The sequence below is a fragment of the Pipra filicauda genome, unplaced genomic scaffold (genome assembly GCF_003945595.2).
Source record: "Pipra filicauda isolate LSUMZ 115617 unplaced genomic scaffold, ASM394559v2 scaffold216_size1298047_pilon, whole genome shotgun sequence".
Taxonomy (NCBI): Eukaryota; Metazoa; Chordata; class Aves; order Passeriformes; family Pipridae; genus Pipra; species Pipra filicauda.
The window spans coordinates 1,220,439-1,247,947 of record NW_024104328.1 but is presented as its reverse complement, the minus strand read 5'-3'; the positions used below and the strand labels follow the sequence as shown (position 1 = coordinate 1,247,947).

Below are 27,509 nucleotides of genomic sequence, written 5' to 3'. Positions count from 1 at the left end.
AAATTAAGAAGGCCGAATTGTCTGTGGCGACAGCCTTGTTGCTACTTTTGCTGTTCAATCCCTTATCTTTTCTTAGAGAAAACCCTGTGCCATCCTGCTCTATTTGATGTGTATATCTGTTCTGTGGATTGTTGGGGCTTTGAGGGGGAGGATTAGTTTTTGTTACACATTTATACATTGACTAAGCAGCAATCCTTTTCACCACCTCCTCTCCTCTGCAGTGGAAGATGTGAGAAATAATGTTCTCTGCAACAAATTTTCATTAGCTCATCAGTGATTTTCATCAGCTCATACTTGTAATGACAGACTAAAAATAATTTCTTCCGCTTAAGATCCAGAATTGATTTTAGTAGTAGTGACTGTGTTGATGGGAGAAAAGTCTAGACGGAGAAGGAAAGAAGCAAGGAGTAGAAAGGAGTAAACTTCAGCCAAGGCATAAAGGATGGCTGACTATCATATGTGGCATTGGGTTAATAAGCATGGCTAAGGGGGGATGCATGTTCTTACATCTAGTTGTACTTTTTGACTGTCCAAGGATAATGAGCAACTGCAACCTGCTTGTTTGCTGGAAATGCAGGGTTGTTGAGTGACCTGTTGCCTATGCCTGGGCTCTGTTGAGACAGCTGAGGCAGCCAGCAGTATCTGCAATAGCAGCAGCAGTTTGAGGGAGTATTGAATGTTTCAAGCCTGTATCTGCCACGAGAGTGAGCCTAGGGCCGCATTCTTCAGCTTGTGAGGTGTATACTTGTAAGATACTGTAAAATAAAGCATGTAAAACCTTTTCCCTCTCATTTTTTCATCTTCACCTTAATCAGCCTCCATGGGAAGAGGCAGAGGCATTCTGAACAGATGCAAGTGAGGTGTTAGTTAAGTAGTCAAGGGGCAGTGGTCTGGAGATGTCTTCAGCAGTCGGTGGATTTGGGCACACAGCTTTCTGACTTTAATGCAGGATTTCTGGGAGTCTTGGTGGATTATAAATTTACTATGAGCCGTCAACGTGCCCTTGTGGCCAGAAGAGCCAGTGGTAGGGGTGCATTGGGATGAGTGTGGCCAGCAGGTTGAGGGAGGTGATCCTCCCCCTCTATTTGGCTCTAGTGAGGCCACATCTGCAGCCCTGTGACCTGTTCTGGGCTCTTCTGTACAAGAAAAACACAGAGGTACTGGAGAGGGTCCAGCAGAGGGCCACAAAGCTGATTTGGGGTCTGGAGCATCTCTCTTATGAGGAGAGATTGTGGGAGATAGGCCTATTTAGTCCTAAAGAAGACTGAGAGGGGATCTCATTAGTGCATATCAATATCTCAAAGGCAGTTGTAAAGAGGACAGTGCCAGACTCTTTTCAGCAGTGTCCTGCAACAGGATGAGAAGCAATGGCCATAAATTAAAACACAAGAAGTTTCACGTCAAAATGAGGAAGAACTTCTTTATGTTGAGGGTGGGAGAGCACTGGAACAGGCTGCCCAGGGAGGTCATGGGGTCCTCCTCTCTGGAGACATTCAAAAACCCTCCTGGACATGTTCCTGTGTAACCTGCTCTGGGACACTATGACTTTGCTGAGGGGTTGGACTAGATGAGCTCCAGAGGTCCCTTCCAGCCCCAACAATTCTGTGATTCTGAATGGTAAAAAACCTTTTCAAGACGCTAGTCATATGTTAAGATGTGCTTTTCTGAAGTGCTTTGTAAATAATGATATTCTGATTTCACAGAATCATAGAATGATTTGGCTGGAAGGGACCTAAAGATTGTCTAGTTCCAAACCCCTGCTATGGGCAAGGACACTTTGCACTAGAGAAGGTTACTCAAAGCCCCATCCAACCTGGCCTAGGAAACTTTCAAGAATGGGGCATTTACATCTTCTCTGGGCAACCTGTTGCAGTGTCTCATAACTACAGTAAAGAATTTCTTCCCTATATCTGATATAAACCTAGCTTTTTTCTGTTTAAAGCCATCCTTCCTTGTCCTGTCATTACATGCCCTTGCAAAAAATCCCTCTCCAGCCTTCTTGTAGGCTCCCTTCAGGTGCTGTAAGGCTTCAGTAAGGTTGGCCCAGAGCATTCCCTTCTCCAGGCTCACCAACCCCAGCTCAGCCTGTCTCCATTGGAGAAGTGCTCCAGCCCTCAGGTCACCTTCATGGCCCTCCTCAGGACTTGCTCTGGCATCATCTACAATTTTTTTACCTGTAAGTTTAAATACAATTTTTTTTAAATCAAATCTGTGATTAGTGTTAAGGAAATTGAAGTAGAGAGCAGGGAAGTGATTGGTTAGATGTCAGACAGTAAGTCAGGGCTGGAGCCAGAAACTGAAGATCTGTTCTTCTGACATTTTTATTTTTTCAGTGGTGTTATTCTCTAGCCTGTACTGCCTCCCACCTTAGAGCTGCTTTAGCTGCTAATAAATCATACTAGTGTGGTTTGCTGACTGTGGGAATGTTTTGCTAATCCAGGCTCCCTCTGCACATCATCAGGTTTATGATATAGCTAACCCCATGTGTGGCTCTACTTGTGTGTTTTGTTAATTCAGAATCTCATTCTGTTTGGCAAACACAGAACAAGCTCCTTTGTCACAACTTCCAAAGAGCTTTGGACAGCAGATCTGCTTTATTGAGAGAAATAATTTTGTTTAGACAGATGAACACAAACTGTGTTTTTTGAGTTAAAATGCAAAGTTTTGGTTATCCAGCACATTCTGTGGCAGACTTCCTAAAACTTACCACACCTCCTCATTTGTCTTGCGTGATAATAGAACAGCAAGAGTGCATTTTAAAACCTTTCCTGTGCTTTCACATGCCAGTTGTGTGTAGTAACCAAAAGAGTTAGAAATTAAGTATTGAGTGTTCTGCAGAGCTAATTTTTAATGCCTAAATACAAAGAGAATAATTTGGATGTTATAGAGACTGTTATTGAACAGTCAACGAGCCGTCATAGCCTTTTCATGAAAAAGGTACTTTTCAAAACTTACTTTTGCAACTGTTTTGTAAAAAGGAAAGCAAGACCAGCTTCTCCCCACAGCCTTCTCTGCTGCCCAGATAGTCTGTAATGATACATGTGAATCTGCTACCAAGCTGTTAATTTCACTTTATTTTGGTTTTAATTCAGCCTTTGAGTTTTTGTTTAGTTTCCCTTTAGATTGGCTTATTTCAGTGAAGTAACATATAAAATATATAAATGTATAAAATATGGTGCCATAAAGTAAAGGGAAGGCAGAAAGAGTTTGTAGTGTATTTAGAAAAGATCCCTGTGGAGGTTAGATATAAAGAGAATGTGTTAATTAAGACAGAAATTATTTTAAGGACTTTCTTTATAAAACAACCTGTTTTATCAGATAAGTTTTACTGTATTCACAGTTATAAATTAGCATTGTTACTTTAGAAACAGACATTATCAGGAACTGCTTTTCTCTGAGGACAAGACACAGCATGTTGCATCAACATCCTCCTTGCCTTTTAAGTTACAGTGTCAATGCCCAGAGACAAGCCCCAGTTTTGATGGCCACTGAGAAGACATTACCAGTTGCTGTCTGATAGGTTGCTTGACCTGAATGAGGTAACTGAAAGTAAGGCAGAAAAAGGCTCATCCCCCTTTGTTCTGTGATGATACTGAAGTTCTTATGTTGCCTCTGTTGCAAACAAGGTAATGAAAGCTTTGGAGTGTATAAAAAAAATGTGTATACAGGAGTGAGGCAAAATCTATCTTCACTTGGAAATTATGCATCATTTTGCTTTTCCAGTGCATTAATCAGTCTATTGTGTCACAGTGGTTTTTAGAAGAACAAGTATGTATGAAAAAAATAATATATAAAAAACTCCGAGTTCTTTATTCTCCTTCTCAGAACTGATATTTTCACGTGCGCTTGTGACAGAAAGTAGATCTGTGATTTTCTCAATATTCATCAGATAGACAGTGATATTCCACGTTCATCATGTTGCCTGTGTACATCAGCCATTTATTCATACTGACCTTCAGCATCTGAAATCCCTTGCTCTGGGTGGGTGGCACATGATTGAAACAGTGCTGTGGGACATTGTCACTGTAAGAAAGTGCCCCATTCTATAAAAGTAGACAATGGCATAAACAGCACCTAGATTTGATAAACACTGTTTAATTTCTAATAGTTCCCACCCTCCAGAACTGTCCCCAAAGCTTGGTCAAGAATTTTTTAAGCGTTGCTATTACCTTCCAATGCACAAAAGAAAAAGTACAGTTCTTTTTCTCTCTTCGCAATTTACTACCTTTCTGAACCAAAAATACCTCCTCAAGAAAGTCAGAGGAAGAAGACTGTGAATGATCCCCACATGATTAAAACTGACATCACAGGGTCACCCCAAAAGGCTGCGGTGTTTGGCAGTTCCAATTTGCTGAAATGTACTGGGAGAGAGATTTTGGTTATTAAGCTGCTATTGTTGTTCTGTAACTCCTACTGAATTTCAGCTCTGGAAAAGTGGGTTCTTGCAAATAAGAACGGTGAGAGATGAGATTATTCTTAATTTTGTAATTTCCATGCTGCCAAATCTCTTGATGATTTTGTACACTGTTCACTGGTTTCATTTTTTTTTTTTTTTTTGACACCACCAGCAGACATCAAGGAAGTTCATGAGAATCTTGCATGACCTTACTATTAATTATTTTGCAATAGGGTTGTAGATGCAGAAGGAGGCAGGGAAATGTTAAAAAAGTTTGGTTTAGAATATAAAGATTTTTAGAATAAAAAGATTTTTTTTTTTTTAAGAAAAGCCTCTATCTACTCTACTTGCCACTTAAATTTTAAGACATGTATTTTTATCTCGTGTATTTTAAAAATCACAGTAGTTTTAAGTCATCACATGCTGTTTTGTTTGTTTCTTCTCTACGTTCAAGGTGTTTGAGTCTGTAAAGTGGCAATGCTTGTAGTAATACATCTGGGGAAAAACTTCATGAACTTACTTGTTTCTGTCAGCTTATTCTTTCAAGCTTTGGCAATTAGGCTACATGTGTTCCATTCACTAGTACAGATCTGTTCCGTAGGATTACAGGGGCCTAAACTGAATTTAATATCTCTGATTATCTAGTGCAACACCCTAGCATAAAATTTAGACATTTACTTTTACATTTTAAATTGTCTGGTGAATAAAAAAGCTAGATAGTCTCGCAACAAAGATTTAAAAGAAAGGAATATTAACTGTGTTCTGCAACAGATTATTGGCAGGGTTATTTACTTTCAGAATGGACAGCTGGTCTCATTTCTAATTTTTGTTGCTTCAGTTTTCATCCATGGATCTCTTTGTACCCTTTGCTACTGTTCAAAAGCTCCTCTCTATGGAAATACTTGTAGGCTGTGCTCAAGCCACAACTCTTCTTTCTTTTACAGTAATTTACAGAGATTACTCTATGTAATTATTATCTCAGCTCTTTCCAGACCTTTTCCTCTTTACAAAGTTATTTTTTCAAGCATAAGCACCAAAACTGGACACAGTATTGTGGGAGCAGTTGTAGTGGTGCTGTTCCTATATTTTCCTGAATCTTTATCCAAGGATGCTGTGCCCTTTTACTGACTGTTTTCAAATTCTCTTTTTTGTGTGTGTGTTTTTTGTTTGTTTGTTTGGATTTTTGTTTGGGTTTTTATTAATGTTGTCACATTGTTGTTGTGTCTTATCAAGTCTAAGGGTCCATTTTTGGCTACATTAAAAGAAAATTTACTCAGATGAGTCATCTTTAAAATTTGCTTTGTCTCAATTCTATCAGAACTAATTTAATTTTTAAACTTCACCAGTAATATTCTCTTATTTTCTTCTACTTCATTGTTTAATGCTAATACTGAGTCTAGATTCTTTTGTACTCCACTCAAAAATGCCTTCCCTGGCTTCCTAACTATTCCATATCTATTTTGAGATGTTAATTGCACCTTCAGTTCAGTTATTCACTTGCTACATTTATGAATTGTTGTTTTTCACTTTGACTGAAACACGAACTTTAGAAGACCTATTTATATTATCCTTTTTAATCTCAGTTCAACTTTACAGAACCTAAGTGATTTGTTAGCTATTTTAAATATTTAAATATAGTATTTCCTTTTTTTGCTATAATACACTGACCAATTCATACTGGTGCGTTTACCCTCAAAATAATAAACAGTTTCTGAAATAGCATTCCTGCTAGTCACATTGTCCATTTATTTAAATTCTCAACTAAATAGTAAATATGTCATTTTTCTTGTGGTTCATTAACAGCAAAATAGTTTTAAATTTAATTATTTTCATTAAATGTGCATCTATTAGTTAGTACATATGTGCTTACTTTATACGTGAGAATAATTTCAGAAATTCCTATTATGTGAAGAGACAAGAACTTCTTCAGTGTTGTCATTATTCACTTAGCATAATGCAAATGAAGGCATTTGTAATTTGAGGATGCCATTTTTCACAAGGGGGACTAATTGCAACCATTCTTTATAAAAGTCGTATGCTTTGAGAAAACTTGTTTCTTGGGCAATAAGCCCCAAAGATGCCTTTAAATGTTGTAAGTCCCAGCATTGATAACAGCAAGAGTTAGACTGAAGTTTCAAGCCTATGCTACGTTTCTCAAAATTATGAACATTAAAGAAATTGTGAAATTACGAGTAGAGTGAAGCCAGAAGGAAGATTTGGTAGATGGGTAAAATTCATTTGCTGTCCTCTTCTGTTTCTTCTTTTCTCCAATCTAGCATATGGAAGGAAATTATATACCAGCTTGGACAAGACCTTTTGACTATTTTGACTTGCTTAAAACAAGTATTAAATTTATCTAAAATGACAAGTTGCTGCAAATTATTCGTGAGGAAAAGACTGGATTTTTCTTTAGTCTCCTGCTGTTCTTGATGTCTTCTGTTGTACATCCCACCTACGTATCAGGATTTATTTTAACAACGAGAATGTACAGAGATACTTTATATTTAGAAATTAGTTAGCCTTTGTTTGCTGTGAAGGTCTTTCATAGTGCTATATGTAGTCAATTGAAATGTACTAACTAAATATAATTTTCTGAAACAATGGATTAGTGGTTACCAATCTTTGCTTAGAATTCTCTTCTAGAGTTTGTCAGCTCATTCAAGTGCAGAATTCAGTCTCAAGTCTCATAAAGGCTCCTCTTTTCCCTTGGTCAAATAAGGACCTGTTTTCTCTTCAGTGTGTGTGTAGAGTCACCTCTTAGAATAATGAACATGGTGTGCTGTGTACTGGGTAGAGGGGGACCTCAGTGTGCTTTAACCAGTTTCTTGAATTCAATGATAGACTCAGTTACTAACTTGTGCCACAAAAAGCTTCTATATGCACTAATGGTAATGCCAATATTTTCGTCCTGTTTTACTAAGAGAAAGGATAAAAAGGGCAAAGGGAAATTGTCTGAGGACTTTGCAGGGTGCTTCACTACTTGATTTTATACCTCCTCCTACTTGGAAGAGTCTGTATCCTCTGTTTTGTATAGCTTCAGTATGCCAATTTCATATATGTATATATAAAGTGTAGAGTTGTGCATGTGTGCATATATATATATATATGTATTTTATATAAACATACAGGAATGTAGTTATGATGGAATATGTAACTTACCATGTGGGAATTAGAGAGTAGTTTTTGTGGGAGTCACTGGTAGGTTTAGCTAGAACTGTAAATCTTTACTAAGGAGCATAGTCTCAAATGTATGTAATGCATTCATTTTCTTGGAAATAAAAGGAGGTATTACATTCTTTCAATGTAAATCAGGAACTAAGAATGGTTTACTGTATTTCCCTCTTGCCAAATCATAGCAGAACCATTTCCCCCAAGTCCCATAACGAAACCCTGGATGCATAGCATAACCATAGTCAGATTCAGCCAAGAAGGAAAAACAAAACAAAAACAGCTCACTAAGTATACGAGAACAAAGCTATTACATAAGCAGAAACCTCTTGGATATTGGCAGTTTTAAAATGTCATATGGTATTCTTTTACACTTGAAGGTATGCTCTATTTTTTTGTTTGTTTTTTTACTTATTATTACATCAGTTAATATTTATGGTGGTTGGATGGGTGTGTGTCGAAGGCAATCTATGTCCTTAGATTGTCTTTACACATGTTCTCTTGCTTCACCAAAAGTCCCATATTTCTAATTGTTCTGTCATGTTGCTTAACAAGACAGTAAGTCCCTTGTGTCACATAGCAAAAAACCAAAGAATTGTGTTACAACCCAGTGCATTAATTTCATCAAATTTCTTTCAGGTTTGAAAAAATAACTTTCTTCTGCATCTGATTACAGTTTCTTGTTCACCATCTTTTGCTCAGTTTCCAGGACTTCTTTGAGTGTATTCCCAGAGCTACTTTATCAGTTTTACTCACAGCTTCGTCAGTTTACAGCGCTGCTGTTTTTCTTCTCTACTCTGTAATTATCTGGCAGTGATGACTGGTTAATCAAAAGCTATGTAACCTCATGTATCTATCTGTTGTAGCCTTTAACAAGTGTCAGAACTTTGCCAACCTCTTGAGATTGTTTTTGGGTCTAAATCACTCTGTAGGAATCGTTTCTGGGAAACAAACAAACGAACAGCTTTTGGAGTAGTTACATTTGTAAAAATGATAAATGTCAGTATCTTATGTATCAAGAATGAAAGAATTTTGGAAAACGGGTGTTTCTCTATGTATGTATCTTTATCATTATCAGTCTATGTGTATATCTAGGTACCTCCATATACAGAATATAAAAATTAAATTTCTCTGATCCATATGGTCTCCTTCTAAAAACAGAGACCATTACTCTGTGGCACAGCTAAAAACAGAATTTCTTTATTTGTGGGTTTGCTAAACATGTTGTTACTTCCTCATTGGTTCCCTCCCAGTCTCTCCAGTTCATGCATACTTCAGCAACCCTTTTTTACTTAAAATAATAAATTAATAAGAATTCCAAATACTCCAGTAAAAAAGAAGCTTTCCCTTTGCTCTTTTGGTAACCTTGTTGTATCCCTGAGAACAAGTGAAATGGGTGTGAAACTAAAATGAATCTCAAACTCAGGTGTTGTTTAACACAGAGCTGAAGTATTTATTCTACTTTATGCAACAGAACAGTCTTATTTATAGAGCTATGACTGGAGTAAAATATGTTGTAGATAGGGTAGTCTTCTCCCTGTGAATTAATTCATAACTCTTTCACTGTTGTAATGGGATGTTCTAGCAGAAAAGCTTCTCCAGAATATATTCCTATTAGTGATTTTGACCACTGACCTGCTAGCACGAAAGCTCGCTGACTCTGTCACTGGTCTAAATGCTGCTACATTTGAATCTGGGGTTAAACATTGAAAATATTTTCGTTTCAAATAAAAAAACCCTAGCTTTAGACTTGTTACTTTTCAAGATGCTTACAGAAAAAGAGAAAAAAAACCCAAACAAACAAAATCAGCAAAACAGCAGAACACAGAAATTAGGTACAATGCAATTTGAATATACAGTGCCTGTTTTGTCACCTGACTCCTCTTTAATTTGTTCTGAAAATAAACTGGAGTTTCAGTGCTTGTGTAATCCTAGCCTTTGCTTCCCCCTGCTCTTTGTTGAGATAATGGTGTTCTGTATTTATTAATTGAGCTGTACAAAATGTTTGTAAATAGGTCACACAGTTGTTACCCTCTGACAGCTTGACGTGCTTAACTTTTTTCCTTTCCCCCCCAATTCTAGGAAGGATTTCTGTGTACATAAAGATGAACCCTGTGATACTGTTGGTAAGTAAATAAATGTAAGAGACTGTATATAAACTTCTTAATAAAGTACGTGTTATTAAATACAAATGTGAAGCTAAAAGGTGACGGCAGAATTGGTGACGGAAAGCAGTAACTAGATAAAACGCAAAATACATCTTAAATGATAATAATACTGTTAGATTTATGTATGCTTCTAGCAAAGTACCACCTTTAAGTACAATATTCTCATCTCTTTCATAGAAAAGACTTCTAAAATTATTTTCTTTTTAATCTCATTGACTAACTAATAAAAAATTGTTTTACTATTCTAAGTTCTGAAGCTAAAAAACTGTGTTTATGATTTATTTTTTTTGTGCGGTGGATTTATCTTTGGCGAGAACATGTTTACAATGTATAAAAGAAGTTTCCAATGTAATATAGTAGAGTGATACAGAGTTTATGAACTATGTAACTTCAGAAGAATACAGGATGTGAGCTATTGTGAAAGGCATCTTCTGACATCTTCAATTAAACTGAGTGCTAGCGGAACCGAGTTTTTCTATCAACAGTCATTGATATAGTTCACACACTTTTGGGAAGACAATTTTTCAGTATAAAGGTCTGATGGAAAAGGCAGCAAAAAAGTAGCAGTTGTTCCGTTCAGTTTGAATTCTGGGTGAAAACATGCCATGACCCTAAATGAAGGATGTCATGGCATGTTTTTACCCTAGAATTTCAATTGGCTAACAGAAGTCTTACCAGTTCTACATGTGAATACAAGGATTCAGAACCCATTTTTTTTTTTCAGAATTAGGATGATAGCAATGGGCTATTAACTATTGTCCTGCTTATGCTCCCTCATGGGTAAAGGAGAAGTAGATTTTTCTTTTCCTGTTTCATTTCAGTTGCAAAAGTTTGGGGAGAATTCTTATGTCAACTGTATTACCTCAGTACTTGATAGTCTTTTTTTCTTTTGCTGCTGTATCCCAAGTGTATGTGAGTGTGCCTGTGGGATGGATATCAATTAAAACCTTCTAAATGAAGGATGGAATACGTTTTACAGCAGTTAAAGATTAAGAATTCATCGTGTTCTTTCACTAATTGGTATATTGGTCTTAAGTGAATTTTGTATGAGTGTTTGGTGCTCAGGGGCATTTATTTTTGACCTATTAGTGGGAATATGTTTCCTTCCAGCTAAAAGAGGAAGCAATGTGACAAGAGGTCTTCAGCATTTTATGTTGATCTAAACTGAAGATTAAGTCTGGAGTACTCCCAATATATCTAAATCAGGATAGGCTGCTGTCTGGATTTCAGAGATGAAGTGAATGTATTCAAGGATTTGAATGATGAACGATGTTTCCTCTTTGCTTGAACCTTGGAGGTAATAGAGGGACTATTTATCTCTGAATTTGTCCATGGAATTTTAAATGGGATAAGATTGAACTGACTCGAGTATCGGTCATTCACATGTCTGTGATGAAGAAGCTTGAACAAAACTTGAAAATGAGGCAGTGCATTGATTGTAAGTGCACAGGAAGTAAAGCGTTTACTTTAGTCTGCAGTCTTAATGTATTGATTAAAAAAAAATGAAGTAGAGACCTTGACTGTCTGATCTGGCACTTTGTGGAATGGTTGTTGTGGACTTTCCCACTCTGCATATTGTTGTTGAGAGGTTTCTTCAGGAGTTGAAATATAGTTTGTATGTGTGGTTCTTTCCATGTAGGTACGATTGTGCAGCAAATCTAAGGTCATTCTTCTCCTGATGTTTCATTGTTTATTATGTGAATTCAATCATTAGTTTCCCAGATGCATACAGCACCTTCCCACAAAGTCAGTGAGTCATTTCTTCCATGCCCATTTACAGTACTGTGAGTCCATGCTCACTGTTAAGAAGAAAATTTTCTGAGGCTCCTGTCCACCACCATCTTGTCCACCACCACTCATGATATATATTCATATACCATGAATATATTATTATTGATGTATCAATATTTTTTAGGATAGCAGGCCTAAATTGTTGAAAGTACATGTAGATAGAAGATGATTTCATTTTGGTATCTTTTCTTGATTTCTCTAGGAAAACTGAAAGGGTGATTTTTAGATTAGATCATGAGTGAAAGTTTGTTGAGAGGAAATGAAGCTCAATTCGATCTTACTACAGATATTCATGCAACAAGTTTATAGGCAAAAGGAGACAGTGCATTCCAGGGATGTATAACATTCTGTAAATTACAGAATTTGCCAAAGACAGTAAATGAGAAGTGCTCATGCACTTTACAACTCCCAGATGTCCAGAGCTTGCCTCACCTTCTCCCCAATAAAACCCAGAAGAATGCACCACGATACAGACTTTTGTCTACCATAAAGAGTGGAATAAAGCAATGCTCTGTGAAATATTGATATAACTGTACATGTATGTGAGGCAGTTGAGATGATCTTAAGCAATTTACACAATCCAGAAATGGAAGTCATGAGAAGGGGGCATGTATAGGACAGACCTTTTTATTGGAAAGGATTGTCGTGTTGGATAATAATTCTTCCTAGTGCTGGACACTAAGCAGACAAATACTGGATTTATCGTTTAGTCATTAAATGCCTAGACTCACAGTTTTCAGATTGGACATGAGTATCCACTTAAGCCAGATACAGTAAGTACCAATATTCTGTTATACAGACAAAGTTTTCGTGATTTAAGTGGCAAATAATACATTTGTTGTGCTTCCAGTCTTCTTCTAAACAAAGTACAGAGCTTATGCACTCTTCAGTTAGTACTTTTTCATTGTCTCCTAAGATAACAGTGATTTATATTAAGATTTAGTCGTTTAAAGATATAATTAACCTGAGAACTCTGTTAACCAGAAAAAATGTTTACTCCAAATCAAAACCATATATGAAACCTCCCTAGAAATATACTGAAATGTATTTCGTTAATGATATTGAACAAAATATGTGGTAATAATCTAAATATTCCTTCACAAAAACATTTAAGGTGGACAAATGCAAGATTTTTTTTTTCCCATAATGATAGAAAACATGACTTGGATTGATTGTCAGAATTTTAAATTCTTAATCAGGAAAAAAAAACTGTCTATCTTGGTGTTCAAGCACAAAAATTGTGTATCATGGAGAAGCAAAGGCTTTGGCGAGACCTCATGGTGGCCTTCCAGTACATAAAGGAGGGAGAGGGACTTTTTATGCAGGCAGATAGTGGCAGGACAATTCTAAAACGTATGAATAGTTCATATTTTATAGTTCTGCAAAGTAGTCAGAAAGACAAGAATGAATTCAGGAATTTTATTTGATTCCCCAAAGTGTGTTGAAGTTTAGAAAGGAGAATGTATTTATTTTATGCCTTTCAATATTAAGTACTGTACTATTTCTAGAAATGTTTGGAAATCTCTGCTGTAGGCAGGGGAGTTGTGAGACTACTTTCTTACTTCATAATGTAAATCCAGAGTAACTCAAATTAATGCCATATTTGTTTAATCCCACTTTTCTGTAAAACATTAAGCTAGACTCTCACGTGGTATCAGTCAGCCCAGGTCAACTGATTTCAGCTAGGCTATTCTGATTTCAGCACTGTCAATTGTTGCAGCCCCTGTCAAATTCTTCCTGGGTGGAGAACCACAAAGCAATTGTTTTAGGCTCAAAATTGACCAGACCTAAGTGTTCTTGAGCTTCCTCTGGTTGATTGGCTGCAGCAGTCTTTTCTTTTTTTTAGTTGCTTTGTTTTGTTTTCCCTCCTGTTCTGCTCATGTGTATTCTCACTGTCTCCTATTCTGCACAGAACTGAGATCCTGTTTCTCCACCACTGATTCTCACAGTTCTGTAGCTTAAACAGAGGCTTCAAACATTGCTTTACAGTACAATCATTAGGGACATAGTATGATTGGAAGAGATGACTTTTCTGAGGGTGGAAGAATATGAAGATGTTTACATATAACTTTAGTTTAGCTAATGAAAAATTAGATTTGTAATTGTCTAAGATTCTTTTCCTTCAGAAGACAACTGACTTTTAGGATCATGGCATGTCTCTCCTCCAAAAAGGCTTTGTTTGCTTAGTCAGAGGGAACTAGCTTTTGAATTTGTGGTGATTTGGAGTGTTGTTCTTTTTCCTGTGCTGATGACAGGTAAAATTATGAGTGTAGATGTCCCAGTGAATTTCTGAAAAATCTAATAAATAATTCAATTACCAATTTTCAGAAAATTAAGTCCATAACAACAGAACAAAATGTGAACTGTGGGATTGCACATGCTCTGTTGTTCTTGTGTGTGAATCTTCTGGTATTATCGTATTTAAGTAACTGAGATGAGCAGCAATTCATAGGGAAACTCGTTGGTTGGGTATTACACAAACCTTAGTACCAGCAGATGGAAATAAACAGATATTTTGTCAAAAATTAGGCTAACAAGTAAACACATGAAGACTATTTCTTGAAGAAAGTGTATGCACATTTGAATTTCTGTTCCTCTTGTTTGCATTTCCACTTCAGCAGTTAAGATTTTGAGTTTCTGAGGCGTATTTCTTTTGGGTTAGATTTGCTGTTTACTGCTAGCTAGTGTCTTTTGTGGAAACACTGTAATAAGAGTTCTTGGTGTGCAGTGTTACAGGCGTGGGCAGATTGCTGGCATCACAACACTTGCCTTGTGTTGGAGCCTTGTTAATCTGCAGAAACTGAGGTAGTGATTTTTCTAAGAGAGGCAGTGACATTTCTGGGACTGCCCTGCTTTGAGACTGCTCACTGCCTTGGTTTAGCATCCCTCTGCCTCCTTTTCCAGTCCTTCCTTGTGCAAGCAAAATGGCTCAGCAAGTCTTAGCATAAACACGCAGTTGTCTTTAGTGAACATTGTGATTGTTCACTTAACTAACTGTAAAATTTTGTTTGTGGCTTCCATGCAGCTCCCTATTGTGTCAAAGCTGTAGGTTAGATTGAAAGACAGATTCTAGCAGGAATGCTTGAGAGCTTCTGAAGTGTTCAGGGATGCTGAGAGTTGTTCATCTCAAAATGGTTATCAAAAGGTGTAGCAATGAGCATAATTGCTGCAGTTGGAAATACTAGCAGGCTGAATGCCCAGCACAAGGTCAATGAATTAGCAAGTGAGAGAATCAAGAAGGGAACCCAGCATGTTCTTCCTCTCCATTCAGCCTATTACATTGTCTAAATTTCTAGTGCCCATGACATGGCTTTTAAAAAATCTGAAGTGTTGGTGTGCTGTCACATTGCTGTAAGTTGTAGAGCTACAAGTAAATTCATCCTCAAAGAACATGTAGAAATTGAAAATAATTTGCAGAAAAAAAAAATTCTACTATTTGAAAGCTGTTGCTTTAGTAATGCTATCCTATAGTGAGTATAATGCAGTTCCTGCTGGTAGTTGTTTTTTTCCAAAGTCTTTATTGAAGATAGACCATTCCAGATATCAGAATATCAGACACTAAGCACCTGAATCCTTGTATTATACCATGTCCTACACTCTGTGATTCTTCAGGTAATATTTCCCTCATCCCCGGTCAAAATCTGCAGGTGTACAACACATGTGCTCTGTAGAAAATTGTGACCATGGTTAATGTTTTGAAAGATTTATGATAGCCAGTAAAATGTCCTAGTAACACTGATTGCAACAAAATGGAAAACAAAAAGTAGTAGTTCCAGATTCAGTTACCATACATCTTTTACTGCACTCAGTAAAAAAAGATGCCTCTGTCAAAGGAAGGTCAGGAACTTTCTCAGCATGTCTGAATTGAGTTCCATTTGACCTGATATGTTAGAATTATGAGTCATTTTGAAGGTAGCTTTTGCCTTGAATAGTGACCTAGGCTGATTTTTTTCATTATTGTCTTCTTACTGCAGCAGGGAGAGGCTTCTTTTTTATAAATACATCTTCTACTGACACACCTGTATTGTTCTGTACAAACATGCTCATACTCCTAGTCCCGTTAAAAATTACCGAACAGTAGAATGTTTCAGGTATAGTAAGTGGGGCTTTATGAAAGACAAGGTTTTCAGCGCTTCACTGATCTCAGAGGAGTGCAAGTGCAATGTTCTAATTGTGGTCTCTTGGAGAGAAAGTATTTTTCAGTATACTTTTCAGGCAGTATTTTGTATCTTATTGTTGCAAATGGGGACCATGTCAAGATTATACTAGATCAGGATGTGCTTTGGTGTGAGGTCTCTGTATACGTTCAAGTCTAATCAGCAAGAGAGGAGACCTAATCAGTGGAACAGGGAGCGGCATTCCCTAATCTGGGACACCTGGGAACTGACAAGCTTTAAGGATGCAGTAAATCAAGGTGTTGATGTGTGTCTGTGCATACCTTGCTAACTTGGCAAAATGCTCACAGTCCATGTGTCCTGTAGCTGAACTATGTTCATTATAAAACTTAAACTCACGCCTAGAGGTCAAAAAGAGCCCTGGCCAGGTGAAGACCCTTCCCCTGACACGCGGAGAAGTTTGGCAGGGGTTACGTAACTCGCATGGAAATTTACTGTCCGGTTGTACCAGAGGGGCTGCACTGGGGAAGTCACCGGCTCTGAATTGCTCTGTGTGAATAATGGCAGGAGAAGTCCGGTGTTTGCGCTTGATTTGTGCAGTACCACCGAGCGCCCAGGCTCGCACAGCTCTGAAATAAATAAGCAGGGTCTCTCTCAAGTGTGTAATTATTGGCTTGTTGCATGCTGGCTAAAAAAAATCCAATTTTGGGACAAATTATGATATCCCAAAAGAGCAGGGTTTCCTTAAAAACTACTGTAATTTTTAAAACTGCATGCTGTATCATTTTTAGTTAAAACAGCAGCCATAAGAACACGTATTTTCATCTAAACTGTTTTCTAGAGAGCATTTTCCAATAAAATACTGACGCTGCAATCTATAAAGAGAATTCCCTTAAAAACTCTTGTCAGATTGTTTTGGGAGGTTGGTACAGGTACAGTATATTAAAGTAATCTAAACTTGGTAAAGCTAGTGTTACATATACAGAAACAATAGCAGAAGATTAAGGCATCATCAGGTCTTTGTACTGTTGCAAAGGATCTAAATGGTGCCTGGCAAGGAATCAGACAAACATCTACATAGTAAAGACCACAAACCAAAATGAAGTGAAAGAACACATCTTTCATCCAACTTAGAAAAATGCCAAAGATAGATTTATTTAATTTTCTAATATGAAAGCTGTTGATCTTTAATGCAAAGGACTTGGACTTTTCCTCCAAACTTTGCCCCTAAGGACAAAGGTTTAGACCAGTCCTACACATTAAGAGATACACCAGAAATAGGGAATTGGGCAGACTATCCATGTCCAGTGAGGGTTAATTCTGGAAATAGTGAAGCTGAATGCTTAGGGCCCATTACCAAAGTGCAAGCAGCCCAGGAACTTGCACAGAACACAGGCAGCAGCACAGCAGAAGTAAAGTTAAGAACTCCGTTTCCCTCTGTTTCTTCATCTGATTCATCCATCTGGTGTCCCTCCTCTAATCCAGAAAATCCCTCTGTTGTAGTCTTGCATAGCTGTCCTTAGCCTAACTAGGCAGTAAGAGTTTACTGAGAATCAGAGTGAACTCCCTCATGCTGAGCTGTGTGCTGCTGTGCCTGGACTCCTGCAGGCACTTGATGCTGCTAATAATTTACAGCTAGATCAAGTACCCACGAGCTGCAGAATAGGAGCCCTTGTGACGCAGGCCATGTCAGCAGTGTAAGACTTTCTGCTGGTCTTTTTTTTTGTTTGTTTCCCTTCTGAGGAGACACAACTACAGAATAAACGCGCTTCCAAATGCAGTTCCAAATCAACACTGTAAGCTGTCCAGGTGCTGTCACTTGCAGGGGGCAAGAGAGGTTTTCTGCTCAGTGAAGGCAAACATGAATCCTGAAGCTTGTCACTTATGGTATGTCCAAAAGTTTGGGAACAGGTTCTTCTCCACAAGTCAGATAAAGCTGAAAGTAGGGTTCAGACAAGAACTTCTACAAAGGATAGAACACAGAACCTATGTATAGGTACATAACAGAGGACTTCCACTACACAGTAATCCTTCCAGTCTTGCAGAAAGAAACATAGGAGGATGAAATCAGGAGAGGTTAGAAAGATAAGTTTTTTAAGGTGTTTGCACGCATCTGGGGTTTTGAACATTTCAGCATTGCACAGTCCAGTTGGATATTGGTGAGAAGTGTTATGTTTTGAGGTTACCATTTTAAAATTCTGTTGACTGAGATTACCCATAGCTGCAGAGATGTACACATAGCCCTCTGGCTGACCTCTGTGACCAGCAGTTTTTTCTGATATTCGTCACTAGTGTAATTAATTTTCATTGTTTTATTGTAAATGTCACTGGTCTGGGAGCCATGGGAATTCAGAGAGCAGAATGGAAAGACTGGATGAGAAACAACTACAATGTTTCTCCCAGTGAAGGCATAGCTACAGTCTGTAAAATTCCTAGGTCAAAAATGATCTCTGACATGTCTCCAAGCTTGCTGCTACACAAAATTGGCAAAACCAGCAAGAGCCTTGTAAGATTTGAGTTTTTGCCGTGTGAATTTATTTGCCCCACTGAAAAAAAAGATACTCTAAAAATAAAGGAAAGGTTAAGGAAAGATTTTTTTTTTTTCAGTAACATTGCTGACATTCAGAGAACTGAGCTCACCATTTAATCTTCTCTAGATTTCCTGTGGAGATTTCCAAAGTGTAGCCTAATCTAAGCCATTCACATAACTTTACAATATGTACAATTTTCCATTCTTACAACATGTTCTTTTACAGCAAGATCATGATAATAAATTCACTGACCTGCACACAGAAGAACATCTCATACAGTGAGAACAGGACGATCTTTTAAATGATTTTGTGGAAAAGCTACCACAGAAATCTCACTCAATTTCACTTCATGAACTTTGGGGTATTTTTTAAAAGTACTGTAGCCCAGATGTGTAGTCAGTAGCTACAAATGCCTCAATAGCTAGATTTTTCACATGGGGCTTCTGAACATAGATTTTCTCCTGTAGAAATGCAAAAGTTCCCTAGGAAGTGATATCCATATGATAGTCAAGTGTATCTAATATACAGAAACGTCTAATACACTAGATTTTTTTTTTAAATCATGAGGAAAATTTTGCCTGCTACAACCTGCAGAATAAAATTTGCTTTTGTTGTTGAGTTACATGCAAGTACAGCAAAACAGAACCTAATTAAGTATGAATTCCAATAAACATAAAAGAAAAACCCAAAGAAAAATAAATAGAATTTAGTCTGCCTCGTGTCATAAAGTGTCAAATGAATTATGCATGCTTGGTGAAGTTTCTCGGGAAAGCAGAACGTAGGACTACGATACATGTGCTCAGTCATCAAATCCAGACATTGCTGTTACAAGCCTCAACTTTATTTTTCTTTTATTAAATTTAGTTCTAAAAATTATTAAACTTCATGTTTCCAGAAAAACTTTTAAGATCCAGTCCCATCTTACCTTGCCTCTTGTTTTACTGAGTTGGACTAAATGTTAAGGCTCCAGTGAGACCAGAGACATAAGTTTTCACATCAAGACATGCAAACCTTTGTTTTCAAGCTGTGTTGTAACTCAGACACAAAATAACAAGGTTGCAACACAACAGATTGTTTTATTTTCCAGTGTTTTATTTTAAGTGTTTAAAGCTTAATTAATCTCAACAGTAGTAGGGTAACACTGAATAAATCTCTCTGAATGGACTCCTGATGGCAATTTCATAATCACTGAGCTTTTAATTACTAACACTTACCACATTTAAAAACCAAGCCTTTTCCTCCTTAAACAATTGATCAAGGACTTACCCCTTCAGGCAACTCCGTTTTCTTTATTTTATGTTATTTTACTTTGAAGTAGTTAGCCAATGCATTTAGAGAGCTGAAAGTAATGGAAAAAAAGATATTTTCTGTTTTGTTTTTCAGATTATTCTACAGAGGTCACTTGCTGCTTTCTTACTAAGTATGTGTTAACAGTCTGTCTTAGGAAGCAGTAGGGCCTTTAAGTGATTGTAGGAAGACAGGAAGGTTAATATTCATGTCTGCATCCAGTTTTGAAAGTTTACGATGAAATCCATAAGTAAATTTTCAATAGAGCTCAGAAAATCTATGGCATTCTGTACTGAACTTCCATTAGCCTCTGGATGTCAAGGAATAATAATTTTTGAAATGTTGCTCATTTGATGTGCAGGATAATTTTGTGTGTTGTTGATAGTGTTGGTATTTACAATTTTCTTTAATATTATTTATTTGTATAATAGTTATAAATAAAAAATAAATACATTGGAGTTAAGATAGTGTTAAATGTGCAATCATTCCTCATTTACTAAAGAAATCAACTCTTTTGGATATTGTGGTTATCTTGAAATATCTCTGAGGTTAACAATATTTCTTACATATCTAATTCTTGTTGTGCATTCCAGTTTGGACGCATTTAGTTGTGCTCTTTTTCACTTAGGTGGCATGTGATGATTGTTCTTAACATACATTTAAATCTGAGCAGATTCAGCTACAAGCTCAATGTCTGAGTTAATTCTTGACTTGAGTAAGTGGTCCTATAATGCGCCACAGTACTATCCATACATCCTCATAATTTCATATCTCTTCTGTGAAAATGCAATAAGACTGTCATTTTCTACACATTATATTGGTTCATCTCTACGTACATTTTTTTATTTTATTTTTTAGTGTTTTCCGTATTTAGTTTCGACTTACCAGAGGTATTTAAAATCCTAAATTAAAAGGATTTAAAATATAGAGAGACTTACTATATATAAGAATTTTAACATTACATTGAATAGCATTTAGAATATTTATGTTTTGACCTGGAACTTTAATATCTTTTGTAGCCAAAACTTCTGTGGCCATCAGGCAAAGGGCATTCCAAAGCAAGGACAAAAGAATCCCTAATATTATAGAATGCATATTTACTATATGTTAAAGAAAACAGAAGGAACTAGCAAGTTAGTTATCAGTGTAATTTGTGTTTGTCTTGTGAATAGTGTGTACTTTCTGACTTCATGTGTGAATCCTTCAGTTAGCCATACTGGATTCAAAAGTGAAAGATCAGTGAAGCCTCGGGGCAGTACTGCCAAGGACATGGAGGGGTGCTGAGACACAAAGCAGAGGACAAAAGTGGGCATGGCTTAACTAAGTTTAGGCTAAAATTCTTTCGCTAGGAGAAAATTTACCATTTTGGCTAGTTGCATTGCAAGAGATAAATGAATGAGTGATTTAATGACCCTCTCACTGCATTAAACAGTGAATTATGTTCTGCATCACTTTGTTCATCCAAATTGTTGAAAAACTGAACGAGGTCCAAGCAGCTGTGAGCACTTAAAAATATCTTTCATTGTCTCCTGGATTTTACAACTTCACTACTCATCTTTTATAGGTTGTTTTTAAGTGAAAAACATTTAGATGAATCTTGTGTACATTCATAATAAAATCATGTGCGTTAGCAGCTGTAAATAATCATGCATCAGTAATAATTTACTCTGTGTGCTATAATACCAATATGTACTCTGGATTAGTTTGTATGAAGAATTGCTCTTCACTTCAAGAATCATGCATGCAATTAAATTTTAAAAATGAAAAATAAAGTGTGGTGTCAAACATTACAAATTAAAGACATTCAAAATAGATGGCTGTAAAATACTGTACCTAGCTAGCCAACCATTTTGCTCATATTAGTCTTGTGTTTAGCTCTTGGTAGAGATGCTTGTGTATAGTGTTTTTATCCTTTTGAAAGAAAAATTTGCAAAGTTACGTATGAATAGTCAATCTTGTATAGTGTTTTGCACTGGAAAATCCCACTGTTTTTTAGTGGAAGTGTTTTCAGAACACGAGAGACAGGTAGCTCCTTGTGACTAATGCATCAGTTTTTGTGTCCTCTAGCTATATAATGGAAAAAAAATGTCAGTGTGATGGAATTAGATTGTAAAAAATGCATTAATGCATTTTTTTCCTTCATTTTGAACAATGGGATCAGTAGTCAGTGGTACATGGGTCCTTTAAGTGAGGAGGAAACAAAATGACCTCCATATTTGTGGAGAGAACTGCAGATTATCTATACAACTGCATCTAACTTGTCAAAACACAAAGAAAAGTGCTCCACGAATGCAGAGCAGAAAGGAACAGAGTGACAGGGCCAAGTCTCACTCTTCATTTAAATGCCTTGGGGAAGATCTTATGTTCGAATCCATTTCGTGGCTCCCTTTTGTGACATTTAAATGGCAGCATATTCTTTTGTATTTCTGTTTTGAGTCTGTACTGAAGTTTTTATGTTCTGAATATTATGGTACCCTACCCTGAACAAAACATCATTTACTCAGCCTGCTCAAGGGGGGACTAGTGCTGTACATTAGTGATACAGGAGCCTCCTCTGGTTCTTGATTACCTTACATTTTGCAGACTTTGCAAAGGTTATTTTGGTTAATAGGTGGCCTGCAAGAAGAAAGACCTGATACTCACCCTTTTCGGCTGGCTTTCATTGAGTTTAAACTTCTTGAGATTAATCCCAACAAACTCAAAGAGTTTATGAACTGGGAAGAGTTTGCAAGAACATTGAGATATGAACTTTAAGAAACTTGTGCCACTGATCAGTTTACATTGACTTTTAGGCAGCATAATCACTTTCATCACGTGTGCTAACACAAGCATGAAACAACACATTCTTAGTTATACTAATGTAGATGAAATACAGGATGAGTATCTGCAGATAACCATAGTAATTTTAAATGAAATAATTTTGGCTGAAAAGAGGTGTGATGGAAGGCTATTCTCACGATAGCTTTTTCTTTGTTCTTATTTATCAAAAGACACTAGCCAAGCTATGCATCCACATCTAGTCAGTGTTTTCTGTATAAAGGAACAATTAGCTATTTAATTCACATTTCCTAGAAGATGTGCTACTAGTGTACTCTATAAGCAGTTCCAAGATCTGTCATTTTCTCATAGTGCATCTTTCTCTTAGTGAAACAAGAGAAAGATGCTTATGGATCTCACTAAAATCAAAACCCATGCCAAGGAAATAATGTACTGACAGTTATGTCAGGTTTCCAGAACAGACAGTAATAGGTGCTTCCTAGACATTAAATGGTCTCTGTGGAAATTTAATAGGCTAAAGGTGCTTCCTTATAAGGCTGGACGGTGTAGCTTATTGGAAACATAAATAAAATATGCAAACACAAAGTAATGAAATATGCAATAGTGAAACAAAGTATGATTTCTTCACACAAAAATCTTAAAGGTCACAAATGGCAAAACTTTGGCAATAGAGTAATACACTATTCTAAAAACAAACAAACAAACCCAGATGACCTCTTTCAATTTCCTTAGCTGCCCCCCGTCTCACATAAAAAAGAGAGCAAATTACACCATGCTTTAAAAAAAGGAAAAAACTTCCTAAATATTTTCTTTAAGTGGGATCTCAGCAACAGTAGAATAATCAATTTTAACTCGATTATGTCATAAAAAAAATCACCTAGGTTGCAGAAAAGGAGGAAATGTATTACTGTGCTGAAGCCCTGTTTGTCAAGGAACAGTTTTATCTTCCTATCACACGGTATCATTTCCATGGCACGTGTATAATAATGGGTGTGACAAAATAAATGGCAAAAGAAAGCAAGACAGTCTTGTGTTCTTACTATTTTGTTGCAGAAAGAAAAGTAGGTCTAAAGAATGTGTGTTAGAATGCAAATAATATGGTCTCATGAGCGATTTCACATCTGCTTGTTGCATAGGGGATGGAACCAACTCTCTTCTCTCTTCTGGGAAAAAGGCACCAAAAACTAAATTACAGGAGAATCAGCTTAGTAGGGTATCAAGACTGGAATCTTTGTAAGACCAGGGAAAACATTGCTGATGTATTAGAAATACATCAAACTGGTGAGGGGAATTGATGTTACACAAGGCCTGGGAGCATATTCAGGTAAAAAACGATATGATGGAATGAGACAGGATGTGAATTCAAAGGCACTGTAACGTGTGTAGGTGTACAGAACATGGGGGCAACTTTAGCAGCTGCCCAGATGTCAGGAAGGCAAGATGGGAGATAAACACCTGGGTGAATATTTTCAGTATTTGGATACAGTGACATAATTCTTACTTATCTGTACTATATATTTTACTCTGTGATGCTAATATATTCTGATCCAAGTGTACAGAGTTGTGGGCTTATAATATTTTAAAATATCTTAAAGCGAACTCACACTTCACAGCAGTGGAGTGAGTTCTAACAATTAATTGGACCCTCTTATGTTCCAGGATAACATCTAGTCATCGCATTTCTCATGAAGAGTCAAATTGTCCCAGAATCAGAGACAGTTTTAAAAATACAGCATTTGTATTAAAATAGGGGTGCAATAAGTGTGTTCTGATTTTTTTTTTAATGAATAACAGAAAACAATAAATCTTCTTAAAATGACATACACACTCAAGAGTTAAGGTTGCCAGAATTTTTTTAAGGTTACAGAAATGATGTCGAAATTCCATTTACAAAACAAAGACTACCTCAAAATTGATCTTGAAAACTAGGGTAACTTTTAGGGTAACTCATGTGATACATGTGTAGCTCTCCTGGAAGTCTGAACCTACCCTTACATCATTGTTTTCATAAACATGCTCTTTCTGTGCACTGTGCTTCCTATTCCCTTGGGCCAGGGCCCTTGACATTAAATGATGAGGCTTTCTAAAAAAGTACTTTAAAAGAAAATGTTTGAGTGTTTTAATGTATTCCAGACATTTAAAATATTTTTAAATTGACCAAGCCTTTCTTTATGTTATTTTTGTAAATGTATGTTTAAAATAGTGATTACATTTTTCTAAAAAAAAAAGGTAATTTAAACAATTGGCGGCAGCAAGAAAGTGTCTGATAGGAAAGCTGTGCTAAATTATTAGAAAGAGTTATCTTCATTAAATGAGGTGAGTCTGTGTAAATGCTAGCAAATATTCATATTGTGATTTCTTACACTGTGATATTCTTGGCAAATTAAAATTTCGCTTGCCTTTTTAGAAAAGGTACCTCCCTTTGAATTCATATTCGAATCTCTTATTCCTGCTTTTCCTTTTAAAGTCATACCCTAGCAGTATCTTCAGTTTGCAAGCCTCTGAAACATTTTGCACGAAATATTTATACTGAGCTAGAAAATGAAATTGTTCTCTCTTTCTATGAAAGTTCATTCTTTTAAAATACTTGCCCCTGTAAATCTATGCCATCTAACTCTTACAGATTTTTGAATGGACAAATACCAGATGTGAGTCATCCAATAGTAATCAGTCTGTTTAAGCACTGAAGATTTGTTGCCACGCATCAGGTGTTTTACTTCTAAAAAATTGTTCTAGAAGGAGAAATGTAGGCCTGGTAGTACTTTTCTCCTGTTATCTGTTCTTACAATTGGACATTAATTTTTAAATTATCTGAAGAATAATTCGTCTCTTTAAAGAATTTCACAGAGAATTTCCACTTTCAAGAGCGCCTCTGCCCTCAAGCTTTTGTGTAGGATTATTAAACACAGATAGCCACTTACATATTCCAGATGTTCACAGTGGTTCTGCTTGCTTCCTGACACTTTCAAGAGCTACTATATGCTCTGACATGAAATTAGGTGCCAGCAACTGAACAGAACTTGACTCAAACAGAAAACAATAGAGAAAAAAAATGTATTTTAGAGAAGGCTAATTCTGTATGGATACTGTATAGATCAGTATTACTTTTTCTTCCATCCTTTGAAGGAATATCCTCTGTGGGAAGCAATGAAATGCAAGAGGGTCAGAATTGTCTGGCCACGCTCTATCAGGTATTTCACTATGAGGAGGTTTTGGTGTTTAAAATGAAATTTACTCATCTGAAGACATTTGATGTTATGTGGGATTTTTATTTAGCAGAGTGATATGGCAACATGCTGAAATCAAGCAACTATAGCCACTGCAATGTACAGTGGGATCACAGTACCAATCTGATCCTCACTTCTGGTCTTCATATCCTCACTGTCATGATGCTGGACAATGCTGGTGCCAGGAAGGAACATGTGAGTTAAAGTCAGCTCAAGCCCATTATCTTTTCAAAATTAATTTTGTGAATTGTTCAGTTTTATACTCTCAGTGGGGCTGAGCAACATATGCATATTTCCCTTGCTGGGCTGGCTGATTCAAGAAGCCATTCACAATCCTTTGATTAACTCAAGAATACACATTTGTGCAATCAGTTAATCCACTGAACTGATAGAAGCATTTATCTAAAACTAACCCTCCAATCCCTTCTGTGTTAAGTTCAGTTTTCTTTGCAACAGCTGTGGTCAGCCCCTATGTTCTTCCCTCAGCTTCATATGCCTAACTTATGTGTTTTAGGGATTTATTGACCAGAAACCAAAAGGTAATTTTTTATTTATTTATTTAGGTGTTTTTTTTGTTTTGTTTTGTTTTGTTTTGTTTTTTTTTTTTAATAAACAGGTTTATTTAAGAAAAGCGGATGTGGAAAATAAAAATGAAAGGTTGACTAAATAAAGATCAAAAGAGTGGAAAAAGAAAAATGCGTATTTGTTCACACAGAAACGTAGAGGCAATTAGTCAAATGAATAGACACAGCCTTCATACCATGTGTACCTTGTAACACTATACAGGTGTAGCACTATACAGGTGCCAGTATGGAATAGTGGTGTATCTGGTCACAAAGGTAAAGAAGTAAAAGGGAAATGTATGCTTTGGGTTTTGTATTTCCTAGTCATTATGATGATCCGTTAATAGGAGTTTTCCTTAGCTTCTGGGTTAGGGCTCATTGTGTCAAAGAAAAGTGTAAGTCAAGCTCTCTTTTTTATCCAGAATAATTTTTTAAAAGATATTTCTTCCTAATGGTCTTTTTAATGTTGTATATATATATGCTATATATATATGAGACAGTAATGGACAAGGATAAAAAATTCTGTGTGAGGAATAAATTCTCATTCCTGTTTTGCTACAGCTAATGGCAGGATCAGAAGCGCCAGATTTTTAGATAACATGAGGACTAGAAATGGCTAGTTCACAAAAATAACTTTCACTCTTTGTTTTTGCCCCAGATAAAAATGTGAACTCCGGAAGGGATTGATAGAGAAAGGTACAAGTACAGCCTGAAAGACTGCTAAACAACATTGTCACATTGCCCACTTTTAAAGGAAATGTAACTGTAAAACAAGTTGGAAAACATAGAAAGCAAGTTTGAGTTGTTAAAATATCTTCCTGTGGTGTACCACAGTGTTCATTGTCATCATCTCACCATCTTGTCTGTAGAATAACAAAGACTTTTGTCAGTGTACAGAGCAGGATGCAGGCCCCAGCTCATGATCTGAGGCTTGTGGTACTCACTCAAAGTAAGCTGTGTATCTGTCATGTCTGTCCAATGCATCAGTGAAAAACATAACCTAAAGATTAATTTATTTATACATGTATTTGGTGAGAGCTGTTCTGAAATGGCTGGTGATCAACTTGAAACCTAGTCTTGGCTTTTTAAGTAATAAGCTTCTCCTCTACTTGGAAAGCCCCATTTAGTTTTGCTGCCAAAGCAGTAAGGTGTCTCCTTTTCAAAGTCAGATCTGATTTGATTGTATACAGCAGAGTTCTATGAAACTTTCATAAGGCACTCTTATAATTTACCCATGTAATTTAAGGACCAAAAGCCTTTATTGTGTAAGTCCTAAAAATAGACTTTTCTACTTCTGTCCAAAAGTTTAATTTATAAATGTGGATCGAGATTCCTAATAATTTTCTATGCCAGGTAAAACAAACATCCAGAAAAATTGTTCATGAAAACCATGCCATGAGGAAGTTAAAGTAATGGATCAAACTAGTTCAACTTCTTAGAAGATTAAGTTATTTCTTAGAAAGGTTACATTTGTTTTTTCTTTCA

General features: G+C 36.5%; 1 protein-coding gene across 1 annotated transcript in view; it reads left to right on the top strand.

Annotated features, from left to right (window-relative positions):
* The window catches only part of ADAMTS19 (ADAM metallopeptidase with thrombospondin type 1 motif 19), a 133,783-nt gene that overhangs the window by 37,552 nt on the left and 68,722 nt on the right, over positions 1-27,509 (top strand). Inside the window, exon 7 of the mRNA XM_027714447.2 lies at positions 9,647-9,690. Coding sequence (XP_027570248.1) covers positions 9,647-9,690 — 44 coding nt within the window. The remainder of the gene's footprint in view (positions 1-9,646; positions 9,691-27,509) is intronic.